This window comes from Sparus aurata, chromosome 14, assembly GCF_900880675.1.
Source record: "Sparus aurata chromosome 14, fSpaAur1.1, whole genome shotgun sequence".
NCBI lineage: Eukaryota > Metazoa > Chordata > Actinopteri > Spariformes > Sparidae > Sparus > Sparus aurata.
The window spans coordinates 4,795,256-4,810,219 of record NC_044200.1 but is presented as its reverse complement, the minus strand read 5'-3'; the positions used below and the strand labels follow the sequence as shown (position 1 = coordinate 4,810,219).

General features: G+C 39.9%; 1 protein-coding gene across 2 annotated transcripts in view; it reads left to right on the top strand.

The window, feature by feature from the left end:
- Nucleotides 1–288: 288 nt before the first annotated feature.
- Nucleotides 289–14,964, top strand: part of mkln1 (muskelin 1, intracellular mediator containing kelch motifs) — a 29,113-nt gene continuing 14,437 nt past the window's right edge. Inside the window, exons 1-12 of one of the 2 annotated variants that reach the window (XM_030439471.1) lie at nucleotides 289–443; nucleotides 1,565–1,634; nucleotides 3,817–3,959; nucleotides 6,412–6,500; nucleotides 6,612–6,721; nucleotides 8,187–8,379; nucleotides 8,500–8,577; nucleotides 8,870–8,935; nucleotides 10,895–11,007; nucleotides 11,574–11,786; nucleotides 12,865–13,086; nucleotides 13,238–13,367. In XM_030439471.1, coding sequence (XP_030295331.1) covers nucleotides 364–443; nucleotides 1,565–1,634; nucleotides 3,817–3,959; nucleotides 6,412–6,500; nucleotides 6,612–6,721; nucleotides 8,187–8,379; nucleotides 8,500–8,577; nucleotides 8,870–8,935; nucleotides 10,895–11,007; nucleotides 11,574–11,786; nucleotides 12,865–13,086; nucleotides 13,238–13,367 — 1,507 coding nt within the window. In that variant the 5' untranslated portion in view covers nucleotides 289–363. Of the gene's footprint in view, nucleotides 444–1,564; nucleotides 1,635–3,816; nucleotides 3,960–6,411; nucleotides 6,501–6,611; nucleotides 6,722–8,186; nucleotides 8,380–8,499; nucleotides 8,617–8,869; nucleotides 8,936–10,894; nucleotides 11,008–11,573; nucleotides 11,787–12,864; nucleotides 13,087–13,237; nucleotides 13,368–14,964 lie in introns of both variants that reach the window. The other variant, XM_030439470.1, reaches the window with a different exon arrangement.

The window sequence follows — 14,964 nt, the reverse complement described above, 5'->3', positions numbered from 1 at the left end:
TTGTGCAACCGCTCCAGCTACAGTGAAGATATTGGTTTGAAAATGATGTAAATAACCCTTTTAGATCAATTGGGGATTTGGGGGCTCTCAAACAGGTATGTGAGGTCCTTGAAGGGTCTGAAATATCTGGACATTGTTTCTTGGATGAGATATTAGGATATTTTTCAAAGCACCATGAAATTCTGTTCGACTGTATTTGGGCAAATAGCATAGCATTGGTATTATGCATTTTTTATACTGTTTATGTATTTATGTTCAAATCTATACAAACGAGCAAACCGAAACAGGGTGTACTGTCTCTTTAAGGGCTGTCACTGCTGGCTCCGTGCTGGCCTCCCGCTGCTTGTTATTTTCTGCAACAAGATGGCTGTCGTTCCTGAGAGCAGAGTCCTCACTTTCAGCGTTTTTAAATGGAGCTCTTACTCCTCTACATATTTACCCGAGTAAGTAATGCACACGTTAGTTGGCCCGGCATATGCACTAGGTTTTGTGTTCACATGTGGTCTTCTGCCGCCTCAGTTCACCACTGTTTCTTACAGCCGGCCCGACTGGCCTAGCTCGTTTGCGATCCGAACCAGTTAGCTTTGTCAGGGGCGATGGGGGCGTTTGGTTTCCTTACCCAAGTGCCGATAGTGATGTCGCTGACGATCCATTGAAGCATTTGTGGATAACATTTGTATCTGACCGATTGTATGCTTAGTAAGACAACACATGGACATTACGTTGAATGTTGTAGTTATTCACCAGTGTCATTGACATCATTAAAGCGAAAGTTGTGTGTCTGCCATCCGTTGTAGGTGCTTTGTGTACGTCAACATATATTTTTTTCTCTTCAGATGAGCTTGTTTTGATTCAGCAACCCTTAATATGCACTCTCTGACATGTTAGCAAACCCGTTGCAACTTTCGATTAATATGTTGTCAAAACAGTTATTTATTTTATAAGTTGATTCAGCGATGTGAAGCCCGGTACCCTTGTACGTGGAAAACGAACGTCCCCATTAGCTAACTGTACTCTGTGCTAAAGTAGGAGACGAGCGTTAGCTCCTGTTATCTAACCAAATAGCTTTGCTTTAGCAACCACAGCTAATCGGCTTGTTTACCGACTACTGGAAACTAGTGTTATGAAACGAACCGTCACACTTTATGGTTGCTATAAACAAATAGACCCACCTAAATGTTATAATTTATATGAGATGTCACGCATAGTTTTTGAGCATTCGCCTGTTGCTGGTTCAGCACTAAAGGTGCAGTTTAGCCGTAGCTTCTTAATATTAGCCTGCATACAACAGTATGTTAACTTATATTAATGTTAGTTATAAATAAATTGACTCATAGTACCTTCTGACATAGTCTAGTTTATTATTATTATTATAATTCCTTTACCTTTCTAATCTAATTTATACACACATAGACATACACACCCATATTTATCCGGCCTGTAGTGAATTGTGACTCTTGTGTCACAACATTGATGTCATGTCGTCTGCTGTGTCTCAAGTTCACTCCTCCTGTGATATCCCACAGGGACAAATGAACTACTTTTCTCTCTGTGTGTTTTTCAGGAACATCTTGGTTGACAAACCTAATGATCAGTCTTCCAGGTGGTCTTCTGAGAGCAACTACCCTCCACAGGTAGGTCTGCTGCTATTAACAAAAACTGTAGACTTCAATCGACATGAAAATTTAGAGTGTGCATTAAGTACAAACTGTGAGGTTCATGGAGGCCTGTGTTGGTTCATTTGTTTATAAAACGGTGTATAGTATATACTATCATTATTTTATTCACAATCTTTTACAGGAAGATGTGGGAACAGGTTTCCCCCCCAATACAATTCCGCCTCTTTGCCAGTAGCCCTGTATAGATGTTGTGTTATGGATGTGTTTGAAATTACATAAGTCACTTGCCTTTAAGGGATACTGGCTACCTGTGCTGTGACGAAACATTGTTTAAGGTGCATACAGGCACACAGTACGCTGCTTGGAAGTAGCAGGGTCTGTTTTTTTCTAATTAATATTGTAGCATTGGAACGGTGTGACGCTTTTTGTGTACTCGCCAATACCGCTTTTAGCATTTTAGGCAATATCAGAGGCATCTCCAATACTTGTTGTGGTATTGGAACAAGAGCTGCATCAATTTTTAATGGTAGCTATTTTTTTTATTTACGATTGATATAATAAACATATGTCAATTTATTGTAGTAAGCAGTTTATTTACACAAAGACAACTGTGTGAAAACATGTATTTATTGAGGGGAAAAGAAGATCTTCTGTTTTTTTAATAAGCAAGGGCGTAGACTAATAATTATATTCCCTAGATGGCAGTGAGGCTTCTCTGCTCTCTGCTTCAAGTGCTCACCAAGCAGTATGCAGGTCTGAAGTGTCTGCAGTCTTACTACAATGAAAAAAGTTGTTTCCTATTGTGTCTGTTGAACCCATGGACCACATACAGCTACGCTGTGCCAGGCAGAGTTTGAGGTTAAATCTGAAAGTTTGTGTTGCTTGGTGAGAGGAAATGAAGCATTTCAAAACAATGGTTAACCACTCAGCTGTCAGCTTGAACGCGCCAGTCTCAAGATGTTTCTGTCTAGTAAAGCAGCTGGGTGGTAAAGCATGGCTGAAAGCAATCAAAATAAGCAAAAAGCAAATTACTGTGATTGTTTGAGCAGCATTTTTGCTATAATGTATTTTATTATAAATTCAGTCACATTTCCACTATTCAGCCAGTTAATTGCAGTATTATTATTTGTGCCTTTCTATTGGTATTAATTTGTCAGTATCAGTTTTTAAAAAACAATGTTGGTATGAGAGATCAATAAATTGATCTGCAGAAAATTACTTACTGTGTCAATGTTCAAGCAGAAATGCCAAACATTCCCAAGCTCCAGCTACTAAATTGTAAGATTGTCTAAAAAGTTTGAAGAAAGTATATTGGGGATATGACAATTTCTATGTACACTGTATGTCACTGTTTTTGGACATTTCTTCGAACAAATGATTGATCAGTAATTGAAATAATGATAATACAATAGAAGTGAAATCAAAAGTGTGAATTAATTAATAAGATATGGAGTCCTTATGGTATCAGTCTTGAGTCATTAACATGTTTGATAAGTAAACATGATGAAACAGACAGCAACATTAAAGCAATTTGTGGGCCACATGGCAGACAAGAATCTAAGAGTTATGACCTTGAACATTTGGATTTGATGGTAGAATCAGACTGTTGACAAATTGAGGCAAAGAACAAGTACTAGGCCTATGCCTGGCAGCAAAAAGTCAATAGAACTGCTTTTATTTTTTTATTAATAAGATTGAAATTCATGTGGAAGGACTGAGAATGACATCAGTGTTTATAAAAGTTTTATCCCAGATGATTAATGATTACAGCACAGGATGCGGATTGGTAGAATATCTGTCTTTTATGAATGGATGTGAAAACATCGGTCCCTGGGGTTTGTTAAATGCCTGTTTTCCAGTAGCACATTTAATCAATGTTCTGGCCTGTGGTCTCCACTCGTTCTGGCCCACTGGCCACTAGTGATTTGTCATTAGACGTGCTGGCTTGTTAGAGCACCAGTGACATGTGGATGCTGCTCATAGATTGTGTGTAATGCCACTTACCTGACGCAGTAGATTGACCTTGCTCTACTCATTTAGCTAATGAGCAAATCTTTTCACAATGGTTGCCCTGACATAAGCACAGGCAATTTCCTGCACTCTTCCACACACTAATAGTATCAAAACTCTCTGGTGAACTCTTTGCCTTCAGTCTGCTTCATGTCTCCTCTCACCTTTTCTCTCTATTTACTTCCAGTTTTTAATCTTGAAATTGGAAAGGCCGGCAATTGTTCAGAGCATCACCTTTGGGAAGTATGAGAAGACTCACGTCTGCAACCTGAAGAAGTTTAAGGTCTTTGGTGGGATGAGTGAAGAGAACATGACAGAGCTTTTGTCCAGGTGAGACATCACTGCTTGTGTCAGTCCAACTGTTAATTTTATGTACATTGTCAGCAGCTTTGATGTGAACTTGCAATTTCATTAGCAACATTTTTTGTTTTCTTGTAAAAGAAGTTGGGGATGTTTGTAGCTTGTTGGGGGAGATGCACATTCTTGGGGAAAGGTCTGCCTCAGATGGTAACTTAAGGGGAAATAATGTCCCAAAGGCAATAAATTAGCAGCAAGGCAGTTGGATTATTGATGTCTGGGATTGATGTTGTTTGAGCTGGTCTTCTAGCAGAGGTTATGTATCCAGGAGCTGGGTATTGGCGCCAGTACTGACCTTAAAGGCATTTTCCACTGCAGGAACTTAACTACCCATTGAGGAATTTATCCTAGGTTCTGCTTTTTTTCCAATGTGTTTTACAAACTGAGACATTTTGGATGTAACTGAAAAAGTGGCACCGGGACAAACATAATTTTAATGTGCTGTTTAGTAGGTGAGTGGAGTTCAGTTGTGGGACAGACAACAGTGGGGAAAAAGTGTGGCTATTACTGTTTCCCTTTGCGCTTGTATAAAATGACTATTAATGCTCAGTATAACTAAATTGATGGAAGAGCTTCAGCTGCAATAGGAGGTTAACCGAATGAAGCAAAGCGAACAAATTGGTGGGTAACAGACTGCAGGATGCGGTGAAATCATTTTACCTTTCTTTCTTCTCTTCAAGAGTTATGTATAGACATGTAGCACTCGGTCACACTACCCTGCTTCTTAGTGTTGTTAGTGTTAGCGTAGTATCACGATACTGGAATTTCTAACTTCAATACACAGTACCTTTTTTAAAAAAAGTTCGATCTTTGATAATATGTTCGATATAACAGGGATGATTGACACGATATTGAGGGCATACAATTTTTTATTTTTGGTATAAAGCGATTATAGCAAGACTTGTGTACTGTGTGTTGAGAACAACAGCATTTGAGGTATTTACTTCTGACCACAGCCCAAAGAGTGAGAGGAGGTGGGAATATGTGAGCACTGCAGCGGTGTGTGTCTACTTGCTGCCAGACAGAGGGGAGAGCAAGAAAGCACAGCTGGTATTGGTATTGGAGCAGTTTCAAATATTCAGTATTGATATTTAATTGAAATTTCAATCATCAATGAACCCAAATTGGCCAGAGAACAGTGCACACAGAGGCAGAGTTTGTTCAGATAAATACATGTCGACTTTCAGGTTGTTATGTCACAGTGGAAAAGGCCTGGGCTATATGAAGTGGATGGACTACTGCTTCGTGGCAAATATCCCCATTAATTACAGTTTATTTTTCAGTACACTTCTGAAATTTAAGGTTCTCACTTTTAGTCACATTCATTCACTGTGGAGGGACACTCCCACACCAACGCACCAACCTGTTGCCTTTCGGCGCACTGCCGGATCCAATGTGAATCCAGCCACCCCAGGATGCTTTAGCTTCAAGTGCTTGGTAGTACTGCTTACATCTTTGGGCAACAACTTTGGGCAACCGACGTGGAAAAACCTGGACAAGTCAGCAGATCATCACAGGGCTGACGAATAGGGATATGTACTACATCCAGAAGATGTTAAAACTTGTTTTACATAGTCTTAATCAATAACATTCCGAAAAAGGCACGTAGTTTTTTCCAAAGCTTCCATGACGAGCATGGAAGCCACTTACAATGGTTACTTTCTAAATACATTTTTTTACTTCAGTCTCTCTTTCAAACTCTGTGTTGACTAAACAGTGTTGAAGCCCTTCCTTGACAGAGAAGGATTTAAATGTATAAACAAGCCAGCGTCCAGCACAAGTTATAGCATCACGCCTGAAAAGGGGCAAAAATGTGTGTGTTCACCCATGCAAAGTGTGTTTTCAACACAGCAGATTGAAGCTGAAGCTGATAAATACCCAAAACTACTGCAGAGTCATTTGACCTTGATCCTACACATTCATATTGAAGACAGTAGCCAGTTGTTAGCTGCTGTTGGTGTGTTTTTTTTGTCCAGGGTGAAAGGGGTATGTTTTTGAGATTTTCAGTGTGGTCTTTTGGACTTTTTCGACGCCACTGTGTGCCATCTCTGGTGATACATGATAATTTATAGAATATGGTTTTCTCATACATGTACACCAGTAGATGCAGTCGATATCGATACTGCATTTATTTTTTCATTAATACTGTATATGGAAACTGAAAAAAACTTGCAATCAGTACAGGAACATTCTCTCAGTAATTGGTGGATTATACCATCCAGTAAATCCTCCAGTTTCACTCTATTACCAGACTGCCTGTTTGATAAAGAAGAGGCAACATTATAGCTGCCAGCTGCCAAATCGACAAATAGAGTTTGGTTAACTGCCAGCTTGGATGACTATCCAACATTTCATAGCATATGGACGCAATTGGCAACTCAACTCAGTGATAAAAATGTATGAAACAGTTTTCCTTCTCTTCCAGTGGCCTTAAGAATGACTACAACAAGGAAACATTCACCTTAAAGCATAAGATCGACGAGCAGATGTTTCCCTGCAGATTTGTCAAAATAGGTGAGAGCTGATGTAGTTGATCAAGTGTGGTTTCTTTCGATAAGATACATGATGAATATTTCTGTTTTTTTTTACACTGATTTCCCCTTCTCCATGTGTGTTGTGTTTCAGTGCCTCTGATGTCTTGGGGTCCTAGTTTTAATTTCAGCATCTGGTATATTGAGCTGCATGGTATCGAAGATCCTGACGTGGTGCAGCCCTGCCTTAACTGGTACAGCAAGGTAAGCAGTCAATGGTAGACAGTGGGTTACTGACAAAGGCTCAGAATGAAAGAGTAGATTACAGATTCAGCAGGCCTGAGACTGTAATTAGATGGATTAATCAGACAGCAGGAGAATTTAACTCCTGCAACAAAACAAACTTTCTTTAGCAAGGCACCTGTGGATAAAAAAACCCCTCCTACACTCTTTCCTTTGATCAGACCATTGTGAAAACAGTGAATTTGCTACATTTTAGTAAACTGGTATTTTAGTTTTATCACAAAAAAAGCAGTGATTGTAAATGAGCCAAATAGCCTCAGCAGCAGAGCATTAATCGGAAAGAGTTTCATTAATTTCTCATCAGGGTAGGGCAGCATGACGTGAAGTTAAATCACGGTATAATTTGAAGCACGGATGGTATTAATCATAGCATATTTGTTTTTTTCTAAAATTTGAATATAAATGCTTCTGAGGGAGTAAAATACCACATTTGGCATCTTCAGAGCGGCTATTATGCTGTTTCTCCTTTTAGCACTTTTGGCAGCGCCGAGTCCAACCGAGACGTGCTGATTTGCTTTTCCATCACTAGTTAAACTGCATCGAGTTGAGCAGCGCCGCACCTCAAAGGAGGCCGTGGTGAAGTCTTGAGACTGCAGCCAACCCGTAACAAGCACCTGTCTCTCCCTCAAATCGATACTCGACTCGTGTCTGTGCAGGAAACCTGAGAGAGGGATGTTTTTATAAGTGTGTGTGTGTGTTCATCTCTCAGTACTTTTGAAGCTTCTAACAGAATCTCCTCAGTTTCTCTCATCCTGTTTGTACTTTCTATCTCAGCAGATGTTTGACTGTTTGTCATGTTCGCTTTCACACAGTCAGGTTAAGTTACTGCGGATTGAAAAATGCAACGTTTCCTCTAATGCTGCTTCATAATAATTAATAGAATAATAATACATGTTTGTGACTGAATTAGCGGAGCCGCTTTGTTAGCTGTGATAGCTGTGATCTTTGATAGTACTGTGGGGATCAGGACAAGCATGTCATTGTTTTGAGACACATCTACAAGCAGGTAGCCCAGTTGAACAGATGTAACACATTCTTTTAACTGGATCACACAAGGCCAAACTGTGTATAAGCGACACATGACATTAAACTCTCTTGTGTTTTTGGTAATTTTTACACCGTGTGAGATGACATGATCACGTGGTCACAAATCCAGGTGCCTCGCAAACTAAATTAAGTTAATAACTGACAACGTTATGATTCAAAATATTACACGCTTAAAAAAGAGTAAGTAAACAGATCTAAAAAGACCAAGCGTTTGGTGCCAGCATCTCGTGGTAGGTCAAGAAAGAGTTGAGGTTTAATACCCAGTTATTCAGGGTCCCCAATGTCCTGATGTCCCCTTTGTCAGCTGCTCCAATAAGAGTTATGGGTTGTGGTTGTAGACTGAGACTAAGTTGGTTTCCTCTCCAATATGCTCTCGCAGTACAGAGAACAGGAAGCCATCCGCCTTTGCCTCAAGCATTTCCGACAGCATAACTACACAGAGGCCTTCGAGTCACTGCAAAAGAAGACTCGGATAGCACTGGAGCACCCAATGCTCACCCACCTGCATGACAGGCTGGTTCTGCAAGGAGACTTTGATGCCTGTGAGGAGCTCATAGACAAAGCTGTCAGAGGTATCGTACCAGAGCACAACATTACAGGTTACTGCTGAGTTACCTCAATGTTTTTTTTTTATTCTGACTCCCACTCAGTCAGTGATTTTGCCATAATTGATCCTCTTCTCTCCTTGCTAGACGGTTTGTTTAACCAGTATATCAGCCAGCAGGAGTACAAGCCCAGGTGGAGTCAGATCATCCCGAAATGCAACAAAGGTACAAGCGCCCAAGAAATCAACCGAGACGACATGAACAGTGAGACCCTCTATTCAAGCGGGAAATGTTCCCGATCCGTCAATCAAACATATCAGCCATCTGTAAAAGCTCTGTGGCCTTGTAGCTAAAGTGATGCCACCCTCCCTCTTTTGTTTGTTGTCTCCCTCCCGCCTTCTGCTCCTCCCATTATTCCACCCATCACATCATCCTCTCTCTCACTTTCCTATACGTCATCTTCCATCTCCCACGCTCATGTACCATCCTTGTGTCCTCCTTCCTCCCCTCTTTGCAGGTGATGGCGACGACAACAGGCCGGGGATGAGGGGAGGACATCAAATGGTCATTGACGTCCAGACTGGTAAGACCCACGCAGCCAGTGTTATGACTTGGCTGTTTAATCAACGCTATGACTCATACCCTCCTACACATGCTCAGAACGCAAAGCTCTATTACTGTTTAATCGAATTAACCCTCCCTCCAACTCCAGCCCTTCTCCAAAATAAAACAGTCCTGAGGGCATTTCCCCTCTTGGAGCAGATAAATCACGACTTTTGTTTTCTCAAAGACGCACAACTAGTGTTTGTTTGTGGTGCCGTATTTGACCGAGGGGCATCTGAAAAACAAAAGCCTGCATTGTGTGTGTGTGTGTGTGTGTGTGTGTGAAAGAGTGATGCAGTGTCTGCGACGTGTATATGACTGAGAGAAGGCATTGCATCCCTCTGGTCTGTGTCTCAGGCTGCACATACTGACCTCTGTGTTTTGGATGCAGTAGATGATAGGAACAGTTTATAGAGGAGATTCCCAATGATTTCTGCATCCAAACATCCACATGTGAATTTCCCTGAGTTTTAAAGCGTCAATTAGACTGTGACATATCTAAATAAAGAAAACACTCAGTAACTGCCATTTTAAACTGTTATTAACATTCTTCAGCAACCAATCTTATTCTAAATGTTGCTAAAATGTCTAGCTATTTGTGCCTTTTGTTTTATCAGCATTGCGCATTATCCCACAACATATGACAACAACTGACTAAATAAAAGTTGGCCAACATTTATTGAAAACAATATTCCACGTATCAAAAATCGTTAGGAAATGTGTCTGATTATTGTAACTGCATTTCCACTGGCTGAATGCTATCACATGTCAAACACGTAAATACATCTTAGATTTTGCATTAAAGACATTTCTGCATTAAAACAGAGATGTCTTGTTTTATTCAACGCCACTGTGTGTTTCATTTGTTCACCCGTGACTTTAACTTCCGAGTAAGCATCAGTTGATAAGTTACAGAGTAAGGAAGGAAGTTGGCAACATGACTAACATAACATTGATGAAATTCTAGACATTCTTCAACCTTTCTGCCTGATGTAGATGGATTGAATGATCCCATGACTCTTGCGTATTTTGTTTTGTCGTGTATGACCTGGTTAAATCACATATTGTGCGTTTAACCTGCATAATTAACATTAGTAATGAATGGTCATGTTTTATAAAGGAACATTTGACCTGGAAGAAGACGTGAAATTTTAATGCGAACAATGTCTATATGTAATTTAAATGTATACATTAATTAAAATAACGGTAAGTTTGAATGACTAGTAATTTGGGTAGTCAACTAACCATAACCAGTGGCTCACTGCATACTTTGTGGCTTTCACCACTCATTTTCTGGCCGGGACTCAGTTTTGGAATTGTAGCAATACTGGCTGAACTTATTTCCTCCTACACAAGTCTCTGATACAATCGCAACTTCCCACAACTGCCATCTGCCTGAGCTGCAATGGCCTGTGTTTGACCCAAACAATGATGTTTTCACAGCAGAGATTGGTAATAGGATAAGTATTGGAGTTGTAAAGAGATGGTATATCACAATACATCGTGTGTTGTGTCATTGTAAGGCCACATTCTCATTTGCCTTGTGACTGAGTAGTTCCCAAATGTAAGTGATTCTCAGATTTGTTTGGAGAATATTTTAAAATGACAATGTGTTGGAAAGTCTCATTCCACCCCGGAATAAATATCCCCAAATTAGTGCTCCGATCCGATTCACTCACTCATGTGTTTTTTTAAAATACTATGAGAAGATGATGTAGTATGTATGTGTGTGTTCTGCCTGTGTATGTGTTTATGTTCACTGCTGCAGACTGGATCTTTCCATGTGATGTTTCTCTATGTTGATAACTTTGTCTGCAACTGACTACATGCTCACTTTGGGGAACATTTAATGCTTTATCAAAGCATAACTTTAATCAGATTATTCAAAGTAACTCTGAATATTGAGCGTCTGACAGTTTCTGTTGTTTTTTCCCTGCAGAGACCGTGTACCTGTTTGGGGGCTGGGACGGCACACAGGACCTGGCTGACTTCTGGGCTTACAGCGTTCAGGAGAACCAGTGGGCCTGCATCTCCAGAGACACTGAGAAAGAGGTGTGTGAGATCAGAAATATTTTGACATTTTGTTCAAATACAGGTATGTATTGCAGAAGGACACCAAGACGTACCAAATATGTTCGATACATTTTATGAGTGAAAAGTTTTGGGAGTGTAGCTAATGTTACTTCATACTGCTACTGCACATTTTTTTTTTGTTCAGCTGTAGTTGGTGACTCCATAGAAATTCAGATATATAAAACATTTTACTAGTATTCAACAGCAATCAATTAACACATTATAATGTGTTATTATTAGGTTATGGCAATGACGAAATTAAAATTAACTCCACCTTCACCAGTCAATACATAACTAATGCTTGCATGTTGATGCATTAATAACTATAATCCAACGATATACATTATATATATATATTTCTGAAATTTAATTATTCTGCTTAATAAGTAATAAGTAACTTTTACTACATTGAGTTAAAAGTGGCCTCAGGTAAAATGTTTAATTTAAGACTTTCACTTGGAACAGAGTATTTCTAGACTGATGTATTGCTACTTTTACTACACTTAAGGATTTTTGTACTTCTCCTGCTCCTGTGCACCTATCAGAGTGGACCGAGTGCTCGCTCGTGCCACAAGATGTGTATCGACTCCCAGCGGCGTCAGATCTATACGCTGGGCCGGTACCTGGACTCCAGCGTCAGGAACAGCAAGTCTCTGAAGAGCGACTTCTACCGCTACGACATTGATGCCAATACCTGGACGCTACTCAGCGAGGACACGTCAGCTGACGGGGGGCCAAAGTTGGTGTTTGACCATCAGGTAGCTGGAATCTGTTTCTGTTTGTAGCTCCCTGACCTCTTGTTTCATTTGTACACCGGCAGGGAAACTGAACTGAGCAGAGCATTTTGGTACGCTTGATCACTTTGCTAGGTTACACTTGTATTTGACTAGTGAAATATGCTTAACTATCATTGATATAAATAACATGGACAAAATAGAGGAAATACTTTATAATATGAAGCAAATTATTGCAACAATCCCACAAATTGCAGCTTTCAAAATGACAAAGCTCAATATATAATTTTCATACTGGTTTCAAGGTGGGTGGACATAAACTAGCAACATCTGGTAAGATGGTCCTTAAACAGAAATCCCATAAGTGCTCTGGATCTGTCTTATCAAATAGGAATAGTTATCGGTCTACTGTGATAGTAAGCTGAATATATTTGGTTGTCAGCCTTTAGATTTGGACAAAAAAGCAATTTCAAGATCTCGCCTCCCACCATGTCTACAGGGGAAGTGTAGCATGAGCAGCATGTCAGCGGAGCAGCAGCAGCTTCAGTGCTCTGTCCTTGACTACACAGGATGCATTTACACATATTGACTATAGAGCATCTGTGTATTGGTAGCATTCAGATCCCTATGCACAGTCTGCATAGCTAAGCTTGTAAAACAGAAGACAATAGACTTGAAGCGAACTTTCAGTTATTGCGCAGCTCATATAATAACTATAGGTTTTGTCACTTTTAAAGAAAGAAGTTTTTTAGCCAAAGAAAGCTTTTTGTGGCTGAAACACATCTTAATGGAATCTCTGAGTTTTAAAGTATAAAAATGTATGAATCAGAATCAGATAACATTTTCGTGCTTTGAGGCAGGACCAGTTCTTTCAAAAAGTGCTTAAGCATTGATTAATCGACTCAGTAAAAGCTAATATATACAGAAACCAAAAACTGTAATATAAAAGTGAATCCTTTCATTAAGACCTCTCTTTAATTTCTTGATCACATATAGTGGAAATCAGAAACTCATCCTGCTGTGCTTGCTAACTCTCTTTCTGAACTCTTACACTTCCTGTTTCCCCATCTCTTGTCCTCTTTGTCCTCTCCTCTTCCTGCAGATGTGCATGGACTCAGAGAAGCACATGATCTACACTTTTGGCGGGCGCATCCTGACATGTAACGGCAGCGTGGAGGACAGTCGAACATCAGAGCCTCAGTTCAGCGGCTTGTATGCCTACCACTGCCAGGCAGGAACGTGGAGCCTCTTGAGGGAAGACTCGTGTAACGCCGGGCCGGAAGATGTCCAGTCTCGCATTGGACACTGCATGCTCTTCCACACTGTGAGTCTCATTTGCCCTTCTGAAAACATGTCTTTGGTTTATTATAATTGCTTGGTTGTTTTAATAAGCTCCTTAAAGCTTTAATGTTAATCATTATCTCTGTGTTTCTCCATTTCTGCTTTTTTTTGTTTCTTTTTCCGAACAATCATAGAGAAACCGCTGTCTGTACGTGTTTGGAGGTCAGAGGTCAAAGACATACCTCAATGATTTCTTCAGCTACGATGTGGATGGAGACCATGTTGAGATCATATCTGATGGCACGAAGAAAGACTCGGGCATGGGTAAGATTTGTCCTCCTTCGTACACTTCTTTCTCTGTTTACGATAAGGAAACATCAAGGCTAATGCCAGCACACAATTTGAAATGCTGGACAGTATAAGGGTAGAACTTGTTGAAATTGATAGAGGTTTTTGATCGATAAAGCCGCACTGGTTGGTCAATAATCTGATATTGTTCTTTTACAGATTTTGTCACTTTCAAGGAAATACACCATCAGGTCATTTTTACTCTGAAAAACACACATTTGGCTCACTAAGTTCCTAAAGTTTAATAACAAGGAAACTACAATTTGGGCGACTGCAAGCCTTTGGGAAGATAACTTCAGGCTAAACTGTAACTTTGAACCATCAGCCACCCAAATGATTACTTTGTCTAAACATGTGCATTACAGCAGCATACAACCGCATTGCGGTAAATCTCGTAGCCATTATATGAGAACGTTTGTCTTACTTTTTTTAAGAGGTCTGTCTCTGTAGAGATCCTTTCCAGTATGATGTCAGACACTTACAATAACAATCTGAGCCTGACAGTAGCAAAGACAACCAATTTCAGTGGAAGACTTTGACAGTGTGCAATTGCCCAGTGAGCTCACATTGCAGCCCTTCATGACTAGCAACTGAAGTGCTCCATTCTGTGCCGGTTTAAAAAATTGTTGTCCCCATTAGACACAAAAACAAGGGAAAATAGGGTCCAGGTTGAAAAATGCTGGACTTCCCCCTAAAGACAGAAATTCTTTCAGTAGCCTCTTGGTTGTTTGGGTCTCGGCCGTAGACTATCGTGGGTAGCACCTAGCCACAGCACTACTATTTCTCTCCGCTATGCTGCACTTTAGCCATGCACTTCATAGGATTACTATACTATACATGTTACTTTCAAACTAGATTGAATGATTACAGTTTATGAGGTTGGGTAGGCTAAGCTAGGTTATGCTAACAGGGCAGCAGAAGTCTAGGCTAGTATGTTGCATGATAACAATGGGCCTCATTCACCAATATCTTCTTAAGAATCTTCTTAGATTCTTTCTTAAGTTGTTCTTAAGAGGTTCCTTAAGAAAACCCTAAGTCAGATTCACCAACCCGTTCGTAAGCCTCAGAATTGTTCGCAGCTGTGTTCTTACATTGATGAAAGCCGCAGGAGCAATATATATGCCATTGTTTTGCGGGCCTTGGATGGAGAAATGCCACGTATAAATAGGGTGGGGGGGTTACTTATTGATGGCATGTTTCCAATTTACTTGATTTATCTTAAATCATTGGTACATTCAATTTATTTTGGAATTTAAATTCTTTGTAAATTACCAAAAATATGAAATAAATAAATAAATGAATAAATATGACAGAATTATCACTGTAATATTGCATTTTATTGAACTACACAAGAGAAGAAAACACAACCATGCCAACATTTCAGCACTGAAATGTGCGTAAGAGTACTCCTGAGTGTTCGTAGGATTTGTTCTTGCCTAAGAAAAAAAAAGTCTTGGATTAAATTCATGAATGCCACAATTTTCGTAAAATCCTCGTAAGTGGGACTTAAGAACAAATTTGTTCGTAAGAACGGTTCATGAATGAGGCCCAATCTTCCAAGAGTGTAGTGTAG